The sequence below is a fragment of the Sparus aurata genome, chromosome 7 (assembly GCF_900880675.1).
Source record: "Sparus aurata chromosome 7, fSpaAur1.1, whole genome shotgun sequence".
NCBI classification, from domain to species: Eukaryota; Metazoa; Chordata; class Actinopteri; order Spariformes; family Sparidae; genus Sparus; species Sparus aurata.
In genome coordinates, this window is record NC_044193.1 from 6,645,324 (window position 1) to 6,668,108 (window position 22,785).

At 44.2% G+C, this 22,785-nt stretch overlaps 2 protein-coding genes across 2 annotated transcripts in view; one reads left to right on the forward strand and one right to left on the reverse strand.

Annotated features, from left to right (window-relative positions):
* Window positions 1–22,785, reverse strand: part of LOC115585614 (tripartite motif-containing protein 16) — a 155,903-nt gene that overhangs the window by 39,671 nt on the left and 93,447 nt on the right. The window lies entirely within an intron of this gene.
* The window catches only part of LOC115585609 (formin-like protein 13), a 41,330-nt gene that overhangs the window by 2,070 nt on the left and 16,475 nt on the right, over window positions 1–22,785 (forward strand). Inside the window, exons 3-12 of the mRNA XM_030424114.1 lie at window positions 949–1,023; window positions 1,452–1,625; window positions 1,827–1,984; window positions 2,549–2,737; window positions 2,877–3,477; window positions 3,768–3,933; window positions 11,479–11,590; window positions 14,672–14,762; window positions 17,432–17,518; window positions 22,510–22,662. Of these exons, the coding sequence (XP_030279974.1) occupies window positions 949–1,023; window positions 1,452–1,625; window positions 1,827–1,984; window positions 2,549–2,737; window positions 2,877–3,477; window positions 3,768–3,933; window positions 11,479–11,590; window positions 14,672–14,762; window positions 17,432–17,518; window positions 22,510–22,662 (1,806 nt within the window). The remainder of the gene's footprint in view (window positions 1–948; window positions 1,024–1,451; window positions 1,626–1,826; window positions 1,985–2,548; window positions 2,738–2,876; window positions 3,478–3,767; window positions 3,934–11,478; window positions 11,591–14,671; window positions 14,763–17,431; window positions 17,519–22,509; window positions 22,663–22,785) is intronic.

Here is a 22,785-nt window from a genome sequence, read left to right on the forward strand (position 1 = left end):
TTACTGTGACCACAGTTTTCTTGTTTGCTGATTAAAACAAACCAAATACAACATATCATTTAGTCAGCTTTATTGTGAGGTCTTAACGCTGACGTGAATCTAAATCACACGGGCATGAGCGGTATCCATCTTCTTGTTTTACTCTCGCTGTGACGTCCTTTTATTGCTTTGTGAATGATCTACTTGTGAAAAAAGCTGCATGAAACCCGTCTTGTAAAACACAATTGTTTCCTTATGCATGTGTGTGTGTGTGTGTGTGTGTGTGTGTGTGTGTGTGTGTGTGTGTGTGCTTCTCCTTTGTAGTTGTTTTGTTAATAAGCTGCTCAGCCTGCTGGATCGGTCTTAAAATAAATATTTTACGGACCACTTTAACCCGTCTGGTAAACTTTGATGAGTGATGGAATGTAACTAAAAACATTTCCTGAAGTAGTTTACTGTAGTTCTACTTCCACTTGAGTCTTTTCTTTTCCTGACACTCCCGTCTTCTAATCCACTACAGAGCGGAATATTGTCGTCCTCTGACAGCTTTAAATAACTGGTCACTTTACTTTTTAAGATTTATAAGCCATGACATTTTGTTCTAAATCAAACATCGTAATAATAAATACAACTACGTCTGAAACCACGAGTGGATTCATTTATGTGAAGCACTTCATGATATAAACCTCTCAAATGTGAAAAAAATGCTACATTTTCTTTTAATTGTTTGATTTTAAAGAATTATTTTGAGGTTTGGACATTTTCTTACTTACATTTACTTCGGCATCACTTCCAATAGAGGACTTTAACTTGTACATGAGTAATTCTCACAATGTTATTAGCAGTTTTACAAGACATTCTTCCTCACCTTACCAGGAAACAGAGAACAAAAGATATTATCCCTCGCATTACTAAAAGGTGTTTTCCCACAACGAATGACAATCGGCTCTTATTTGGGTGTCGTTGCAGGAACAGCAGCGCTCGCAGTACAACTTCAGCGTTCACAAGCACAGCCGCTACAGGTGGCAGAAGCGGGTTCTTCAGGTGAGTTGAGAAAAACAAGAAAACGAGACTAACGGCTCCTGTGCAAGACTTCCCCCGTCTCTCCGAGCACCCAGTCCAAACACATCGCAAACTGCACGGCTAACTGAGCTAACTAGCTGACTGCAGCTACAGTTAGCAGCAGTTAGTTGCGTGATATGCAGCCCCCCATTTGCTTTAATTTTGAACTTGAAGGGTGGCTAATTCTTATGTAAGGCGCTTTTAAGATAATATTTCGAGAGCAATGCCAGGACTGATAACAACATAGGATTCATCCTCTGCCATGAAATTTGTCTGTCAAATAATCAATGGCAATCCATCCAATAGTTTTTGAGATGTGGGAAAAAAACTGTAACAGAACATCAAATTTTATCTTAAACAGCAGATGTGCGCTCATACTAATTAAATACCTTCCCATTGTGACGACCCAGATTGATTTCAAGACCAAAATGCTGTGCAACATCGAGAAAGGCATCATCAAGCGACAGTTCGCCTTCTCCAAAGTCAAGAGTTGTGACGATGGAACGGGTTCGAGGTTCACCATTTCCTTTAAAGGACACCATGACTACGAGCTGGAAGCCACTTCACTGGAAGACAAACACAAGGTGAATTTATTTCACTGAGCATCTAAACCGCAGCACCTGGAAACCCATGTTAAATGTATTCATGCTCACTGAGACTGTCGGGTGGTTTACGTTCCGATAATTTATGCTGATAAGACGATGAAAGGCGTAATGCTTGTTTTCCTTTGTGGCCACTTGTTATTGATGTTATTTCATTCAGATGTTTCTTTCTGTTCTGCGCAGATCATTCAGCTCGTCAATCAGATCATTTACGGGAACATATACAGTGACCCTGGAGAGGGGAATGCAGAAACACTCCAGCAGCCTCAAGCTTCGCAGAGCCTTCGGGAAGGCGTCTTGTTGCTCCACCGAGGCGGCCTGGCATCCTTCAGATGGGTCAAGTACGGATGTGTCTTTGTTATGTAAAGCTGCTAAAGCTGTCAGTGATGAGAAATTATTTGTGGCAACTCAACATTTCTGCAACCGACGGATATGTTGAAACTTTACTTTTCTTTATGCTTCTCCCGGTTCACATTCGATTCCACCTCCGCCGCTGTTAGATTTAATTATCGGTTGCACATTTCATCCAGTGTTCTCGACACATGTTGGATTATTTTGTGACAACGCTGTGCTCATGCTCTTGTTATGTTTAGGCACATAAACCACTTGGTAAGGGTTAAGAAAACATTGTGATTTGGCTTAAAATACCTGATTGGTCGCCACAAACATGGCTGGAGATGTGCCGACTTCTCGTCAAAAATTTCCTGTTTGAGTCGCAACACTATCACGACTGGAGAATGTCCCAAGCTCTCCGTTAAAACATCGAGAACATCTGGCGATATTTCAAAATTGATCAACTCTGACAATTTCAGGTCCTTCTGTAGATTATTCCAGGAATCAGGGGCACATGTGTTCGAACATGGTGTTGTTGTGGCTTAAAACGCTCCTTCTCTATTTTGTCCCAGATATGAGGTCAAGCTCCACCCGGGCCAGCTAACTCTGGTCCCCTTCAGGCGACGAGGCCCCGCTGACGGCGAGGCGCCGCCCATGGTGCCCGTGTCCACCGTGATTCACCTTTCAGACGGCGACACCAGAGTGCAGAAACCTCCCAACTTCGACACGTTCACTCTGATCACCCACAAAAATGAATACCAGTGAGTGAGGATGAAATAATGACAATATCAAGTGGTTAACGAAACATCAGCTGTTTATCTACAGCTTTACCAGAGTGTTTAATTTCAGTCACTTGTCTCTGCTGATGAGGGGAAATTGAGTTCAGCTGATTTATTGCAGGTTCCGGGTGCCTCTACCCGAGCAAACAACCGCCCCCGAGTCCGTCCAGACGGAGCGAGATGCTTGGGTCCAGGCCATCCACAAACTGTGTTCGGACTGGAAGAGGAAGTCCATGGGTGAATACGTGTTCATGGAAACGATGGGTCTACAAAACATAAGCATAGCAGAAGAGTCAGAGGACTCGGACACAGATCCAGAGCCCAGTGGTGGAGATACGAGTCCCCCGGTTGATAATGAAAACGCAGAGCCTGCTTCAAGTGGTGGAGATCAATTACAAGCCGGTGACGCAGGTCAAACTGATCCTTCAAAGCCCGTCCCTAAACCTCGCAGCCCCAGGAGGACCTCTGATATTCTGCCTCCCGTCCCGTCATTACCCTCTCCTTCACCCGCCTCCCCTCGGCCCTCACCTGCTCACGCCACCCTAACACCCTCCCCCACGGCCCCAGAGCCTCTGTATCAGAGCCCATCCGCCATGAGAGCGCCTCCACCCCCGCCCATCGCACCCCCGCCACCCGCCCCACCTTTACCCTTCAGAATGAAGTCACCTTTCAAAAAAGCACGCACCAAGGCTTTCCACTGGGATGTGGTCGGCTCAGAGAAGGTAAAACTTTTGATTACAGTTCAGTAGAAAGCAAAGAAAAGGATCTCATCAGTGGGAATTAGTCACATTCTAATGAGGTGTTTTTTTTTTGTTTTTTTGCGGGGCCAACACAGAAAAGATAGTTTCAGCCCGGTTTCACTTCATTATTCCTCATTGCATCATTGCTAAGAATGATTCTTTGCTTTGTCTGTCACTTATTGCTTCCCCGGCGCTGCTCTTTGGTAATGTTAACATTGATTTCCTCATAAAACGGAGTTGTCTCACTGCGGAATTAATTTGTGTCTCGGCAGATTGCAAAATCATTTTGGATACAACAAGGAAGCGCCAGGAGGATTGAAATCGACACGTCCCGCTTATATGAGCAATTTGCCGTTAAAGATCTGGGGACGCTGGGCGCGCCGGAGCCGAGTAATACCCAGCACATTATGCTCAACCAGAAGATTGCACACAACTTCAGTGAGTAGCTCGACAATAGATGTGTTCCTGAGTGCCGAGGTGAGGTTGCTTATAAAATACTGTCCCCCGCAGCAGATCATTTTCAGCTCTTTTATAGCGGAGATTGGATTTTCTCGGCAAAATAATACGTCTAATTTCCGCGTGGTGATGAAAAAGCATTCTTCCGGATGAACTCGAGTAAAAGGAGCTCGTTCCGTCTGCGGATTTGGAGGCCGAGGTGTGAAGTGAACCACCTCCACCAGAGGGAGGCACCACATAGAAGGATCTCTGCAGAGGCAGCGTTAATGTCAGTCATTAATTTTCATAAATTAGACTTTAAATGCCCAATTAAAGAGAGGCTGACCTGAGAAGTCTTTTAAAGAGGGACTTATAAATGCTGCCACTTTGCTCTTTTAAGCAGTAGCGCTGCCACGGCAGCTGCAGAGCGGGCAGATGGATGTTCCCGCTCTGTGTCTGCAGGGGGCAGTGTGTCACCGGTCCTGCAGAAGCCATAACTGCCCAAACAATCCACAAGAGCTATTGTGAAGTGGAACATACTCTACGTCTCATCTAATGGCTTTTCACTTTTGATTAACTGAGCGTACGTGGTTTGTATATTTCAAGAACCCGTGCCGGGGGGAGAACATTTCAGAAGCCTCCTTCCTCGCGAGCTCCTCCAACTGTGAGGGCGACGCAGATGTGGCGGCGGTTGGCGGGGCTGCTAAATGGAATCAGTGTGAGCGCGCGGACCCGGCAACATAATTAGAGATCACATGGTCATGAAATATGGATGGGAGATCTGAGGGACAGCGACAGAGATTTCCCCCGTCTTGATACAGAATACCTCAGCAGTCGGAGAGACTCTGCTCCTCCCCTGACCTGGAAACTTTGGTTGTGTCAGGAAGCAGCAGCTGAGTGATGACGGCCTGCAGGCAACCCGAGGCCAGGCTTCCTTCTGCTGCATGCTTTAGAAAAACTGTAGACATTTGAAGAACAAGGGGAGCTCTCTGTCAGGCTGCGTCTCTTCCTCTGGTCATATCAACACTGACGCAGAGAAGAGCAGTGGAGGAGGAAAGATTTCGGATCCGCGACTTGATAAAGTTGCAGGATCAGAGTTTTGTAGCGTGCAACCACACAGATAATGTGCCCTGGCGTTTGCTTGAGTCAAATCATTGAAATACATAATAAAATTCTACCAGTCTGAGATGAGATCTGAACGGACGATGTGTACAAGTGACGAGAACACTGGGTGACAAGTGCGACCAGTAATTAAATCCAACAACAGCGGAGGTGGACGTGCAAGGGTTAGATGCACGATACGCTCATGTATGAAAAAAAACAACAACTCCATGACGAAAATAGAGGATGTCACCTAAAGTGGATGCAGCTTCCTTCCCTCTGAGTGTTTCCCTGCAGTGTTACTGTTGACACCGCTGTCACAAAGGCAGCGTTAGTAGCAGAAACTGTGATATCGGTGCTGTGAAAAGGCAGAGTGAAAACACCTCGACGGTATTAATAAGCAGGCAGGTTTTGTTAGTGATCCAGAGGGAGGAACGCCAGTGTTGCACCTTTCTCAGATCCCGGTGATCAGGGGGAAACACGTATCGACGAGGGAACAGACTTTGACGCGACGCCCGGTGCGCTCTCCATCAAGTTCACTCCTGTATTACCTCGGCTTCTATCGCTCTCCCTCGTCACCTTGAATGAATGTAAATCGCCAGGTGCCATCAGCAAAATGTGCTTCAACTATGCACATGCTTACACTTACGCTAAACCGAGCAGAAGTTCTCATCATCCAGAGAAAAGTCACCTGTGAGTGTTTTACTATTATATGTCATGTTTTCTAGATCCTGGTCAAGGTGAAGCTGATTTGAACTGTTACTGGGTAGTTTAGTGCAGCGGCAAAAGGAGGAAGAGAGTATTATACCCTTCTCACATTTTGCGGAAGTTGGAACAACATCGAGGAAAGAAAACAGGGCTGAGCTTTTAGTTTGATTGTAGATTGCAGTGATTCTAGTTTGATCGTCGATTGACTATTAAGATTTTTTTTATTTTACTGCAAACTTTGAAATACAAAAATATGGTAACATAACTTTACAATAGAAACTAGCTTCATACATGGTTTATAAAGCATTGCATTATGTGTTAACAGTGAAATAATTAGTTAAAGTTTAACTATAAATTTACCATTCATGGTTGTTAAAGAGTGTTACTAACAATAGGCGAAGGGGCTCCTTAGGACTAAATCCTCTTAATTTGGTAGTCTTTGGTCTAATGTGCATCTAGCTTATTCTTAGGTTTACATTCACTATATTTTATAATCTCTTGTGTTTTATATGTGAAATCTAATCTGTCAAACTGAATTGTAGAAGGAGTGGACGCTAAACGCTAATACCCAAGAAAAGTACCTACATTTTGGACTTAAATAAATGGCCCACTTATACTAAATTACTGCATTTGTATCGACGATATTGACCTAGAATTATGATCGATACTATAAATAAAAGACGATCATTTTAAGAAAACACAGGAAGTCCTTCAGGATTCAGCTCACTCTGAATAAAATCATCTATGAATAAAATCTGTTAATAGGTCTCCACTTCCCTCTCAGCATCCCCCACACGATCACACACACACACACAAACACACACACACACTCACACACCCTCCCCGAGCCCGTTTGCCTGTTTATCACCACAAACCTGCCTAAATTTGTGCTGTTTATTCAGCTCATATCTCGCCCGTCGCCACACTATTTATTCATCTGATCCCATTACACCTGGAGCCAGTATGCATGAAACACCTCAGCAGACAGTCAAGACCACACCTCCGTCAGATAATACGTGATGCACGTGTGTAATCAATCATTTTAAACACGAGCTCAGAACTGTTGATTAGCGTCAGGTTTAATGCGCGGGGGGGGGGGGAACTCTGTCTGTATCCACCGCGGCTTAAAAAACATCATGTTGTTTAGCTGTTGCACGCTGAGGCAGATGGAGTTGGACGGCCTGAGCGGGTGGTTGTGTTACTGCCGTGCTGTGGGTTTGTTCAGTGGTTTCCTCTGGCGCATCAACAGTGCACAGGACAACGCGGTAATGATCCGTGCGCTTATTTATAGTGTTGTACGTAAGTGCTCGACAAGAATCCGAAAAGACCTTTGGCAACGAGATTGTAGCTCATATTGATTTTTCTGATTGCATTCTTTAAAAAGAAATACCAACAGAGCAGATATAAGACACATAGAGAAGCTTGTGTGTGTGTGTGTGTGTGTGTGTCCTTTAAATCCTTTAAATTTAAATCAGTTCAAGTTTTAATCGAGTCTGATCAAATGAAATGTGTTCACACAGACGCGCGGCCGCAACATGTCTGAATGTGAGTCACCTTTGATGAGATCAGCGGCGAAAGACGTCTTCAGATCCTGTTGCAGCTGGTCAAGGTGGAGCCGAGTGCTTCTACAGTTGAAGTTGAAGAAGTTTGAATGCATTAATCACTTTTATATTGACCACAGGCAAAATCAGACCTTCCCCCGTCTCTCTCGGTTGACTATACATGCCTGAGGACGATTTATTTAAGTCGTTGAATGCGTCTGGACTGTGGATGTCTTTGTGAAGGACTCGGGCTGGCGCCTCTCTTTGCTCCACCAACAGAAAGACAAGAGTAGATCACATCGGATGGCGGTCAACACACACCTGAAGTCATTTGCAACTTTTTAATCAGACATACTCTCGATTAGAAGTGGCGAGAGTGGTGTACAACAGCCATTACAGCAGTCTGTTGCTGTGTCTCATTTCAGGGTCTGCATCCTTCGGAGGAAATTAGAAGGCCAATAATGTCACAGCACCGCAGGAAGGCTGTCCCAATTTGAAGGCTCCTCCAAATGCAGCCCACAAATGCTCCTTGTTTCTCCTCTTTTTGGAGGATGCACCGCTACTATCCTTCGTGGCCTCACGTATCCCAAGATTCTTTGCGCGCCCGAAAAAGAAGAAAGAAAGAGAGAAAAAGGCGACATCATGTGGCGTAGATCGTCACTTTTGCAGGCCTGGGCGGCAGAAATCGTGTCGTAAGGGTAAAACATCTGGTGACGCAACCAGGAAATGCTCCAAAGGCTAGACCGTCACATTTAACAACGGCTGACGCGGTTAACAAGGTCTCTCCGAAGGACTCGCCTTCGAAGACCGCAAAGGCCGGGTCCTTCGAAGGATGCAGACCCTGAATTGAGACACAGCATGCATATCCACACTGTTGAATGTCATCGTATACTGACTACCGCCACCTGCTGGTATGGAGAGTTACCTCCTCTGACAGGGGTGCAGATAATATGAGCTATTTGGCCGTTGGCTGTAGTGTTTGCGGTGTGTTCAAGTGCAGCGTGAGGTGATGCAACCTGCTCTCTGATGGTGGTTTGGTGTGTCTGGACCCCTGCGCCGCCCCAAGGAATGATTAATGATGCAGGAAAGAAGAAATAACAGTTCAGCCGACAGATTTTTGGGAATGTTAGATAATTTGACCTTTTCGGGCAAACAGCTATTTAAATGTAAGTGTAGCTCTGTTTGAACTGTATGAACTTTCCCCAGAGAGTAGAAACCTTTGGAGCAAATTTCTTTTACCCCCCCAAAAAGGAAGAACTTCTCAAAAGTACAGGAACTTTGGGGGTGGGGCTTACAGCGCTGAACTTTTCCAATTGGTCAAAAGTACTTCAGCATTGCATCTTAACCACCAATCAAAAATAAATAAGATGCAGCTGCAAATCAATTAACTTTGATTTTGTTACATCGATTAGGGTTACAGAAGAAAGCACATGACAGATGGAACCATTTAATTACTGTTGTATAGTTTGGCGTAAAAATGCTTTTCCATACGTCAGTGGGCTTTGGACTTTAGACCGCGATGGAAACACAGACAACTAGTCTGTTAAAACAATTGCACTGGGTCTAAAGGTTCTGCGTAGTTTGGGGGGGAATGTGGTTTATTTGTAAAGTTGGGTGTCTTACAAGAACCCCAACAAGCTTTTTTTTGTGTTGGGTCTTAAGTTGGATTTGTTTCATAAAATGCCATATAATTGAAGTGGATAAAAAAAAAAACCCAAAACATAATCCCTCTGCAGTGTTGTGGATCCGAAGTACTGTGCAGCATAAACATTCAAGTACCTTAAAAGTGCACCGACGCTCTGTACTTGAGTAAATCTTTCCCCCACTCGCTGAGAGCCGCTGTGGTTTTGTACGATCACGGTGCATTTCTGTCGAGACTGTGTGTCCGACTAATGCGGCTCTTCATTGAGAGCCCCCGTCGCACGCCGCCTGTTCAATGTCTGGAAATGTCGCACTGCTAATTAAAAGTACACCTGTGGCTCCCTGCACCCAGTGGGAGACACTCTCCACCTCTAAACTCTAATTTGCTCGGCCAATGCACAGTTTGTCTGAGTGCAGATCAACAAAGGGCCTCGACTTGAACTTGTGTGTTTCTCTCTCCTGAGGACGCTTGTAGCGCTCGGCATTATTCGGATGTTTGATGTCGTGATTCCTCATTTGAAAATGTGACACGACGGCCTCTGTTGGTCCTGACGGGGGAATAACTGTCTCAGGACTTTAATGTCAAGGATTTAGAGACGTGTTGATTACGGCGTTGCTTCTCCTCTCACCTGATTATTCTATTCACTCTGTCATGAGCCGATTTTCAACCAGATTGTTGATTTGGATTAGAACATTTTAATCCCTATTTTGTAAGTCAGCCTTCAGGGACAGTTAAAGAACCAGGCTTTCTGCAAAATATATGCAGTGGGCGGTGCTTTTCTGACCTAGAGCACACCATGGAAATAATATAATTTACCGTCCCTGTTATGCGCCAGTCGATCTCGTCCTCTGCTGGAAGGTGAGCTCTCGGACCACGTTTCCTCCTCAGTTTGCAGACATTTTCAGTTGCTGATCCCAGGGTTCGTACGGTTGCTTGAAATCCTTGAAAGTGCTTGAATTTCAATGTTGTGTTTTCAAGGTCTGAAAAGTACTTGGATTTTAGTTTAAGTGCTTGAAAGTGCTTGACATTATAACTCTGTCTGTAATTAATTTCTGAAGTTTTTGCTATTATCAAACATAATTTTAGATGTTTACAGCATAATACAATGTACATAATTGTGATAAGAAAAAATCATGAGTATATATATTCCTATAGATACGTATTTTACCCCAGCAAAAAGGTGCTGGAAAATCTTGAAAATGACCCTTAAAAGTGCTTGAAAAGTGCTTGAATTTGACCTTGAAAAATGTGTACGAACCCTGTGATCCTCTTCTATGAATTAGTTGCTAACTGCTGCTAGCCACTTTTAAGTCTCCCTCGAAATGTCACATATCTGTCCCCTACCATAGATTTAATAATACAACCAGATGACGAAGGCAAAGATGGCGTCTATTCTATCCAATGAGAACTGCTCACCTGGCACGTTTTTCTATTCTCTGGGTTTACTTCCTGGTTGTGAAGCCCACTGAATATACTCAGTAGTGTCTCTGTCTTCCAGCTCAGCCCAGAAACTTTTTTACAATTGTAAAACTTCCATGAATCAATAAATCATAATAGAAGGAGTTGGAGGTGTCCTGTCAACAGTTTTACAGACTTTAATGCTGCTGTATGGGCAAAATGCTGTTTGGGCCAAAGGGACATTTTTTGCTGCACTACCACGAATCACCACTGGGTGAAATTGGAAGTACGGCTGAGCAGCATCCTCACATCCAGGTCTAAATATCTCGACTGTCTGCTCAGCGAAAAACATTGACCTCCCAATACATCCTGGAACCTTTAATAAATCAAATCAAATCACCCAAATCACAATCACATTTCCTCAGCGGGCTTTAAAATCAGTACACTGAGTGACATCCTCTGTCCTTACACACTCGATTTGAGAGAGGGAAAACCTGCCATATTGAGAAAAAGGCGAGGTCGTGTAGAGGCTAACGTCTCCTGGCTTGTAGCTAAATATTTAATGGACAGCGGCTTCGATCTCCATGAGACAGTTTATTTTACAACATGTCAAAGAATTCCTTCCACATGTCTGACAAAGAGCTTTCAGCTTTTTAAAAATTATGGGAAGAGAAGTGTTTGCTGCATGCAGGGAAGAAGAGAGAGTTTCACGTCAGGGAAAGTTCCGACCACAAGCCGGTTGACAAGCGCACAACTTTCATGAAAGGAAGTTTAGATGTGATGATTTCCAAATGAACGCCTGAGCGTCTGTCCGGCTGAAGTTTTGTCCCGTTCTCCAGGTATTTACATACATGTCTACAACTCCTGAAGCTGGATCCAAATGAAAGCGCTGCAACGCTCCTGAATTATGCAGAGGAATTTTCTGCTGAACAAAAAAAAAAAGAAAGTCCCATCAGCTTTGACTTGATGGAATGCAAATTTGTGCATTTCCCTTAGGCATTTGGGGGAAAGTAATTAAGCAAAGGACCCTTTGTCTTCAGAATGCTTTTTAAAAAAAAAGTCATTTCATCGCAGGATAAGAAGAAGATCTGTCTACAGGAAAGCTTTCACGTCCTTTTGAGTGTGTTAACTTTTTCCCCTAATCTTTTGTTCTGCCAGACATTTTCCTCAAAAGTTTTCCGGTGCAACCAGGAGAGCTGAAGGACAAACTGTTCATCATTAATGAGGAAGACGGAGGCCTGTCTGATGAGCACATCACCTCTCTGAGGAGGTAGGAACTTGTGCCAAAAAGCGCTGATTTGCATTCATTCCTGATGCTGTGACAAGTGAAGCTGAGAGGTGAATGACTTTCCGTAGCCCGGAGTCTGCGGGCGGTTCATGTGTGTTTGAATTGGCAGAGGCAAAAAAAAAAAAAAAAAAAAACTTTGGAAACCAGCGGCTTAGCAAATCGTCAACAACAGATGTGAATGAGGGACGAGGAGAAACAGGGGAAACCGCGGCTAGTTCATGTGAGGAAGACGCACAGTCTTTCACGGTGTGCTAACACTAAAGAGCAGATGCCAGAACCTTTTACCAGAGCAGCTCACTAATAAAAGTTTCATCCGAGGTTATTTACGGAGATGGAAACTATCGACATGCCCTCAGGAATATGAGACTCAAAGTGGGTAAAATGCTTCCTGATTCTTACCTGCAATTTACTCAGCGGCCTCGGAGGCTGACCTCCTGGAAGGAGAGAGTGATCTAACGTGCTGTGTGGAGGATTTTTATTTATTCCATGAAAACACAATATATATTTTAATGCGCCGTGGTGTAGGCCTGAGGAATACAATCTTGAAAAGAACCACTCCCAACAGGTGCTGCAATATTAATGACCGGTGCTCCTCTGGTGGCACGCGGCCCGGCTCATGAAAAAGTGAACGCCTCGGGTTTGAGGTCAGAAATGACAGACGCAGGAAGTCCGATTTAGGACGAGCAGGGGGTTCAAATTCAGTGCGAGTGAGTAAATAGCGGCTCCCATCAGCGTCTCGCTGCTTTATAGAGGCTGACGAGGACCATCAGCGCCGTTTGGCTTTTAATCACTCGCCATCCTCCGGGCCATTGGAAATCCATGTAATGGCATCAGACCCGAGGGAGGTTGGTTACCGAACAAATACATGTGATGACATGAAGACGCAAAGGTCAAAATAAGGAAGTGTTTTCTGTTAGAGAGAGAAAGGAGTCGTGACATACATTTTTAAACAGATCTATAGATCTATAGTTAAGTGTGTGGCAGGTTTTTTTTTACATTTAGACTCATCTATGTTTAATGGGTCTTTTAGGGGGAGATTAGCTCGTTCAACAGTGCAGACGAGGAAAACAGCCGCACAGTTTAAATGTATTCATTTGCCTTAATGTATCGTCGGCCCAGCAACGATGCCAGACGCGGCAGCTGCGAACTGTCAGTGGCTTCGTATCCGCGCTGCTCCTCAACTTTCAACACCACATGACAGGAAAATCAATAAGCTATACAATATAGATGAATGCAGTTCTTGCACACTGGTTGCAGAACTGTCAATAGTATAAACATCCATCAATCAATCAGTTCTGAATAGAAAGATGAAGGGTAATTTATACGTCAGAACGCCTGTATGTGTTCCAGCAGCAGAAATCCAACTCATTACTGCACATACAGTCGACTGTACGGACACTATATACACTTCCAATGTGCACTCTTCCCCCTCAGTGATAAAATATTCAGCGTGGCACCTACAGATTTGGCTGTGGAAGGGAAAGTTTCTGCTCTCTGCGATTGTTGTCAAGCTCTCCTGTATTCTGTCTGCTGAGGTTTCTGTCTCTGTGTGTATTCTTAACCACATGACCGCTTGTTTCCCGTCTGAGGCGGCGCCTTGGAGCAAATACAATCAATATTTCATAATGACAGTGTATCAGTGGCTATGCGTAATGTGAAAGGGGTCACGGGGAAAGGTGAAATCTCTGAGATCTGCAAGCTTAAAAGGTTTCTTTTTTTGTTTTCTGGACACAAGCATGACCTCACACTGACGCATCTGTTGCTCTGTGACTGCTGGGTTTGTAAATAAGCAGATGATCGCTAACAACTTAGCACGTAGTGGCACTATTTAACCACCTTAACCACAGAAATGTTGAATTTGAGGTCTGGTTATTAAACACTTGGTTAGAGTTGCAGACAGATTGTGTTTTCGGCTTAAAATACCCACTTTTGTCGCCACAAAGATGACAGGAAATGTTCCGACAGTCGCTCTAATTACCCAGTCTTGTCAAACAGTGGTCTGTTTCACCTCGCCGTCACCTCTGAGACAGACCGACAAACCGACTTACCCACAAGTGATGTCACAGGATTCTGGGTTGCACCTGTACATCAGTGCAGCAGGGTGAGAAGTTAAACCACTGGAGAGCAGCAAAGACAAGATTTTCAAGTAGTGTTCAGTTGAAGATCTCTGACACTGATTTAGTGACTACACACCGTACAAATTAACTTAACTTAATCTATATGCCAGATCTAGCAGATGTGAGTTGTGCGCCACCCCTCGAGGTGCCTGGAAAGAAAAAGGCTAAATGGTTGGATAAGATTTCCCCCTCATGATAAAACGCAACTACATTCTTGTAGTTTTATTGAAATGCAGGCATAATGGAAGGAACAAAACCATTAAAAGGATAAAAATAAAAGAAAACACTTGGTTTGTGTTAGGAAAAAGATCATGTTTTGGTTTAAAGCCGCAATATGTAGGAATTGGTACAGTGTGATTTGCTACACATCGGGTTTTTCAGTGTAACATCACAGCTGTAAATACAAATCCAGGGTTTCTGTAACAATATTATCCGTTGTGATGTCAGATAAGCTAACTAGCTCAGTTAGCAGCAGTTAGCAGTTATATCAGCGACAAGTGATGCTATCTGTCCATCAGGAAACAGAATGATTTTGAAGTCGTTTTAAGGTCAAAATGTTACATATTGTTGCTTTAAAGAAACGTGTTGGTCGCTAAAACACACGACCGGAGCCGTCTCTGGTATCACACTTATAAACGTCTCACAGTCTTGAACAGTGGTCACTGGCTTGGCAGCGTTCTCGCCTGTAACTCCATCACCATCCCCCGATACGAAAGACAATGTGGTTCTTCAGCCTATGACACATATAAATCTGAACCTATCAGTGGTTGGCAGTAAGCGAAACTGTAAAACACAAGTAAAACTGTGTGGGCGGGGTTTGATCTGCTCTGATTCAAACCACAGGAACCTTTAATGTGAACAATCTGATTTTCAAGACCTTAAGGCGTTTTAAAAACAAGCCTGGCTTCTAAAAAGTCACGTCATTATGCTTGTTTTTATGCTCCAGGTACGTTCCCACCATGGACGATGTGGAAATGTACAAATCCCACAAAGGACCTGTGGAAGAACTGCACATAGTGGACCGCTACATGATGGAGGTACTGTTTGTTTTCTCACCAGAATCAAGATTGTTTAGGATTTGACCCTGACCTCGGCACAATTTTATGCAGCTCCTCCTCATGTTTGTTGAGTCTCCACTCACCTGCCTCCTCCTCCTCCTCCTCCTCCTCTTCCTCCTCCTCATTCACACACTGTGGTTGTCATGACGAGCTCCTAGCATTCATGGGGTTATCACTCTCACAGCACGCCTGCAGTCGGATGACCGGTGTGTGGTTGGCTAAAGGCTGCAGGAGGGGGAGCAGATGAAGAGCAGGAGCACCCTACAGTACCATTCAGGAATATTTAACTCCAGATAAAAGATTTCATATGTATGAGACAAGGCGGCTTCTCCTATAACCTTCTGGAGGAGCATGCCATCAGTGTTAGGACTGCAGTCGCCCTGAATGCGGCTGAACACACACCACAATCAGTCCTCTTTAATGCCGCCGAGTCAAGCAGGTATAAATGCTGCACTTAATAGGAGCCGAAATGGCTGAAATTGAAACTCTTAAGATTAGAGGTGATGGCTCATCCTTTGAGGGGTTTTTTCAAAGAGTGATGTTCGGCAATTAGATTGTCATTTCTTACATTTTCCCCCGAGAAAAACATTAAATTATTAAAGAAAATGAACAGGCTGACACATTCGTTTTTGAATCGTCTCCCAGTTTAACAATCTGTGGCGTCGTTATGACTCAGAGCAGAGTGTTTCCTCCATGAGCTGTGCGGGTTCGTTTGTCTCTGCTGCTGTCTGCACCGCACTGTATATCCCAAAATGCAAGTTGACGGTTGATCCACAACTTCGGTTGAGAAATTGCTTAGTGGATTTCCATGATGTATGAGTGGCCGTCAGGGCCAAAAAATAACATCATGATCGAATTAATCGCGATCATGATCCACGATATAAACTGCTACAGTTTTCTCAATTTTGAAATACCCTGTAAACTTTCTAAGCATATCACCAGAGTAACCACTAACTGCTGCTAACTGTAGCTGCAGATGGCTAGTTGGCTAAGTTAGCCGTGCAGCTAGCAGTCCCATCATAGATACTGTATATACAACACAACCCAGTCTAGGGGCTTGGAGAACTGGGGGAGCGTTGGTGTTGTTTTACCCCACATGCACAGGAGCTTTGGATGCCTGAGTAGAGAAAGTGAAAACCGTTTAATTCTTTAAATTCTGTTGTTAATTCAACATATTTTTGGACTATTTTAAACCAACATTCTTACATGTTGGACCTTTAAGACAGTTGTTTTTTGGCACATACTCCTCATCTGCCATGTTGCAACAGTAGCTGTAGTTAATCTGCAAATTAATGAGATCTGTCATTGTCAAGATCTATTACATTTACTCGAAGTACCTTTCTGGTCTCTCGACACTTTCTGCACCTGACTTCCTCCTTTGCAGCTGAATTAATCACTGCAGCCACTGGAGGGCGTCACCGTACAAGAAGCGTAAATATAGGTTGTTGATAAGCTGCTTTCACAATCGACCTATATGGCTGTTTTTCGAACACCCATGTGCTCGTATTATCGATGCGAGCAAGCTAGCATGCTTCCATTAGCACCCCTGTGCTAGCGTACAGCCTCACAGAGCTTTTAGCACGGTTGTAGATGCTAACGTCTTGTTTTCCTTCAGACCCGTGGAGACTTGTCCTGTTATCTGTGTAACACCTCTGAATAATCACTGTCCTCTGTGGAGGCATCTGAGAACAGATTTTCCGTCATTAAAGAGATCGGTTGATACATTAGTGTTGAAGCTCTGACCTTTTCCTCCAGATGAAACAAATCATAATCACGCTTCGGGAGGCTTCATTCCCTTACGCTACGCTGTACATGAGGTCTGTGCATGCTCTTAAATCATGTCTGTCACGCTTTTCACCTGCTCTGTACCAAAGCATGAAGAATCCCTTTTCATATCTTAAATTTAAAGGCAGTTTGCAGTTAAGTAGGTGAAATGTGAGAGAACGTGCTTACTTTAAACGCGCTGACTAACGTCTGAACACGGTTTCAGCCGAGGAGGAGTAAAATTATCAGAGTGTTACCTTGGCGTGGAATCAGTGTGATCTGTTAACCTCCTCCTCGCCCCATTACCAAGCATAAATGTGTCAGAAAATGTGATAAGATGAGGAAAAATGGATCTTCTGAGTGCGGAGGATGACACATACTGGTACATTTCTTTTTATAAATAGCCAAATGATTACGCGGCCTTGATTTCTATCACTAATCCTAATATCTCGCCTTAACCATCCGTCAGACCGAGTGCCCTTTGGCTTTTTTGGGGAGATGGCACCTGAGCACGAGCGAGACGGTCTGACAATGTGGGGTGATTTATTGGAGGTTACCTCGACTCAAAGGTCGACTAGGCAGCTCAGCCAATCGTTTCGAGGTGTCAAGCCTTCAGTTTCTCTATTAAATCAGCCCGGTCGACGGGCCCGCAGCACTCCACTTCTGCCTGAGGTTCTCTCGCCAAAGAACTTGAGCCATGCGAGAACAAACCGCAGCCATCCGATGACTGTGTCGTATTGCGGCATCTCCCTGCAGCACTGCTTTTTAAAAAATAATTCAGAATAATCACATGGAAATAGGTTGTGTAATGATGTGATAATCGCGCTCTCTTCTGCATACACACAGCCCATTACGCTCACATCCTCTCTCTCTCTCCGCTACAGATGTGCAACGTCCCCTACCTGAGCACACAACTCGACCTCCTGCTGACGCTGAGGGAGCTCCCGACCGGCATGAACGACCTGCAGCCGGTGAGTTCTTTTACTCGATCAACCTACGGAGTCCAGTCAAAGGTGGAATCAGAGGGTTTTTAAAAGTTTGTTCCGTTCCTACGAGCTGCAAAAAGGGTGAAACCTGACAGCCTCCACAGCACACGGCCGAGCACGAACATGCAAATTTATTCCATAATGCAAATGCTAATGTTCAGTGACATCCGGACTTGAGACGTAAATGAAAAGACCATCTGGAAACAAACCGACGTTAATACATAAAAGCTTTTCTCCCCTCGGTTTGAGCTTTGTGTTTGAAGTGGTGGGTGAAGTAGTTTCTATTCTATTTGCCTGATGCTTAAGAGTCTTGAAAACAGACAGGCATGAGAGGCACTTTAAGACGCCGCTCTCCGTTTGATGAGGCAAGAAAATATGTTTCTTAATCAAATCAGGTTCCTTTTTTCTGTACAAAGTTTTTACGTTTATCAGAAACCCACTTTGGGGGTTTTTCACTGCGGCGTGGAAAATATTCATCAATTCAACTCCATAAAAACTTTTGGAAAAAGACAAATGCTCAGTATGCACCGTATGTCACTCCTCCCACTATCAAACAAAACGGTGAAAACAAAAGAGAGCGAGTTTGATGATGTCATGATGTATCGTGGGAGTTGTTTTCTTCATTGTTAAACAACCACCATTGCAGATAAAGATCTATCGGAGGTGACTCAGGCAGAAATTTCTTCTTCACTCTCTGTATTGTCTGGTGTTACCATATCGCCACTGAGAGGTGACCAACCTGTTACCTTGAGTAAGATTCAACCCACCAGCCAGAATAAACACTGTCATTGTTTCTTGTCGTTTCTGTAAACTCTGGATATGCTGAAGTTTATGTTTATGTGAATTTCATTAAGTGTACATTTTCAATTTTATGTTGTGACAGCGCTGTGCTTCAATTGTGGTTAGGCTGCACTACAGAAACCACTTGGTTACAGTTAGGAATTTATGTTTTGGCTTAAATTACATGTTTTTTTCACCTCAACACTGTCCTGATGTCTCAATACCAGGCTTCGTAGGCAAGAGGATGGCTCGAAATTGTCCTGATGTCTCGCTAAAGATGGTTGGTGTTGTCGCTAAAAACATGCCTGACAAATGTCCCGATATTTCGTCTACAATATCCTGTTTTATTGCCACGAAGACGGCTTGAAATGTTCAAACATCTCATCAACACAGCTGGAAAATGTACTAACATCCTGTTAAAAATACTTGGTGTTGTTGTTACCAGCACTACTTTAAAATCTTCCGACGTCTTTTTCAAAATTATGCAGTTTGTTGCCAAACACAAAGAAGAAAAATGTACTGACGCCTCGTTAAAAATACCTAGCGTCGTTGCTACAAACACGTCTGGAAAATGTCCCAACGTTCTGTAAAACGTATGCACGTTGTTTCCTCAAAGATGGCTTGAAAAGTTTGGGACATGTCGTTAAAAATATGCTCATTTGTTTCAGCAGAGGTGGCTTTAAAATGTACTTCCATCTCGTAAAATAGCCAGTTGCTCACCATTGACACCTCTGAAAAATGTTGCCAAAAACAAACTGCTTTTGTCTTGTCTTTTGCTTTTGCTGTTAATATAATTCATCTATTGGCTTATTTTTTAATTTTCTTAACCCTTACACGTGTATGTTTAAGGCCCGGCAGAGCAGCGGATATCGCAGGTTCGGCATTACTCAGACTAATCGCTGGCTCTCCTATAGACGGCTGCAGTTTATTGGCATCGAGGGCCGCAGGGTGTGAAGATATTGCAGTCAGACGAGAATACCTCCCAGCTCTTGTGTTCTTTTTTTCATGTGATTCTCTCAAGCTTCTGTTCCTTTCAGCATCAGTGCTTCAGCCCTAATCTCCTGTCTGCTGACTGTCTGGGAATGAGGAGAAACAATGGATAAGAATGATGGCACTGTAATCCATTGACTGTGACAGCAATTTTTCTTTGTCTAAAACGCGGAGGGGAAACATATCGTGTGCCAGCGAGATGACAAGACAAGAAAGATTAGCAATTTCATTAAGTTTCAATTTACTCTGGGCTTTTTTTTTTCCCTTTCTCGCTGCTGTTGTTTCACGTCCTACTTGTGACTTGAGATTTATTACAAAAAAAAGGCCACTTTTAGATCTAACTTTGGCATTTTTGTGCAGGTACAAGAAGCACTTTGCTTTCTAATCTACTGTCAACAGCGGAGTGTGGCCCTGCCTCACGGTAAAATATGTTCAAACATGGAGAGGTTGGGGTCCTCTCTGTCGGACAATACTCTTAAATCCTTTGATTCTCTGACACCGCAGACTCCCGTAAAGCCCCGAACATTAAGGAGGATTTACCCGCCACCTGGCAGACGGGGCTCGAGGTAGAGAAAATGGAGAAGTCACCAACTGGGAGATGTTTCTCACCTACAATGTGCACTGCCGGTGACACCGACAGGTTTTACGCTGCATTATCGACTGTTTACCGCACTCGGTGTGAAGCCGTTTCAAAATATAAATATGAGGCAGACACACAAAGGCAAAGTCAGTGATGCGGTAGACAGCAGGATGTGCTCAGGACCCGCCGAAGCTGTGATGTGCTGTGTGGAAAAAAACGAAACGTAGCTTTTTCGGCGGTTTCTGTCGATCGCACCTCCGCTTTCCAATTAAGTCGCGACGAAACTCGAGTTAGAAAATCTTTAGCCTCTGCAGCTTTGACAGAGGTGGAACAGAAAATGTAGCCGGTGCACCAGAGGGGATTTAAGTCAAGTCCCTCGGATTTGATTGCTCGACGATGAGCGTGGATGCAAATACAGAGCGATATGTAGCGAGATGCTGGGCTGTAGATTTGTTCTCGCCCCGGTAAGGTCCCTGAGGGTCCCTTAAGAAAGACTCCGACAGACACGCATTTGCAGAATCGACCTGTCTTCAAGTTTTTCCGTCTGTAAAACAAAAAAAAAAATACTGTTTGAAAACAATTCTGAGAAAGCATAAAAGCTCACCTGTGTCGGTTTGTCGGTGTGTGTTCTCGAGTGTGGAATGGGCTCATTGTCGGCCCTCAGCGCATCATCAGAGATTTGCATTTCCATCTGAATGAGGCTAACCGCTTGAAGGTGTGTTTCTAACTGATGACGTGCTCGGCTTGTGTGGCGGTCAGAGAAGCGACTGTAAACACTCCTCCTCCCCGCAGCACTATCGGGAAAAGCCGTTTCCAGCGATTTGGTGGCAATTCTTCACAATAAAACTCCTCCGTTATTTGAAAGCTTTGAATAATTATGAATAAGCAACATCGAGAAATGATGGATTCGCACCAGCGGTAACTTGCAGTGAATACAGCGAGATAAACCAAACTAAAAACTTTCTCTCGTGTTTCCTGCACAGAAATGAGTTGAGTCTCGCAACACAGCCGGCTGTTGGCAGCTAGCGGGAGAGCTAACGCGGCCCAGTCGTCAAGATAAAAATATGGCCAGTTAACGTTAGCGCAAACCACTGTTACATTCACATTTGTACTTGTCAGACGCTGCTAATTACACGTCTATGACTGTCTTGTTCGGGAGGTAGAGGGGATGGTGGTGAAGTTAGCGGAGAAAGAGCTGCCAAGACAATAACAATAGTTCGAGTTTGTAATTGAGACAAAAGCGTGACACCCCCAGATATATCTCAGGAGACTGTGAGACAATTTCTAGCCATGTTAGTGGTGACAAAAACAAGTATTGAGTCAAAACTTGATCTTTTTCAGACCCTAACCAAGTGGTACTTGTGCCTAAACTGAACCAGATCATCAGCACAGCGTTGTCACAACATGAAATAGAAACTGGAACCTAAAGAAACGCAACGTTGCAACACAAAGAGATGAAAAGTCTAGATTTTTGCTCATGAGTTGGACGGCACGCTCTGTTTTTAGTCTGGTTAACTTCCTCACAGCCTCCGCCATCCAGGGACGTCTCTGACGGCCTGAATACGTCTCGCCTCCACCCACATTGTTTGATCAGGAAGCGGCGTTGAAGGACATCCACACTCATATTGAATTATTTAATTAGAGCAGAACCGTGCTATTAGGGACATGTAAACAAAGTTTCTACCAACAGAATTTTATGTCTGTATTTTGTCTTTCAAGGAAGGAGAAACAACATCAGACTTTCCATTTGTAGATAACGCAGATAATAATTTACCATTTCAAAGCAACAACATGTGACAGTCCCAGAGAGACACAGTTGATGTTTGAGTCTCGTCCCCGCACAGTCAAATCCTGACGCTTTGGATTGGCAGCTCTGATCGCACGCCGACCCAAAGCGTCGGTATCTGACGAGCTGTGGACGAGACTCACCCATCAACTTTCTCTCTCCAGGACTTCACATTTTGATGCTTTAAACGTCCGTCCTTAAATCAGACGCCTCGAGCTGAGCCGTTTCAATTATGTCTCGCACAAACCACAGTGGCTTTCCATTATTGTGCAGAAGGTTCCCGCACACAGCTCCTCTTAAAACGGGAGCATATGGTGGGTGTGTTGCCGCAGGTTGGCGTGGACCTTATTTCGGGAAAAGCAAACGTATGATTCCCTCGGCTTCAACTCCTTTTTCCTCCTGCACACCATTTGGCAAAAAATCCTAAAAATCCCACTTTCAGTTCTTTTTTCAGTACGATTTCCATATCCAACAGTGCCGGTTCAGAACCGGTTAAACAGGAAAATGGTGCGATATTCTCAAGGGATATTTGCTCCTGACACAGTTACAGACCAGATAATGATCCTGCCAAACAACCGAGCCCTGATTATTCATTTTATGAGGTCAAACACGGTGTTGTGTTGTGAGATGGCTGTTTATCTTTTATAATGTAAAACACTAAAGCCTTGAGTTATTTTTGGTCTCCAGTCCGTCAGCACACAGAGCCCCAGAACGCGCCACAGCTCTTATTCAACGTAAATTTCACAGTTGTTGTCTGAAGAATTTAATGCCGCAGCCTCCGTGTGGCTGGATTACAGATCAGAAATGACTTTGCTCTGTGCCCCTGTGTTTGTCTTCCAGCTGATTAACCAGAAGATCAGGATGTGCACACAGCTCAACAACTGCAGGCCGTTTGTGTCCGTGCTGGAGTACCTCCTCGCCATCGGCAATTACCTCAACGAGAACGCCAAGAAGGAAAAGGCCAAGGGATTCCGCCTCTCCTCCTTAGCTAAAGTACGACTCCACCACTGTTGCCTGACCTTTGATTGAGCTGCGGCACAAGGCTAATAAGACTACTCACTGATATTCACAGCGAGTGCTGCTCGTCTTTCGAGCCGCTTCCTGCGTCGGCCGCTC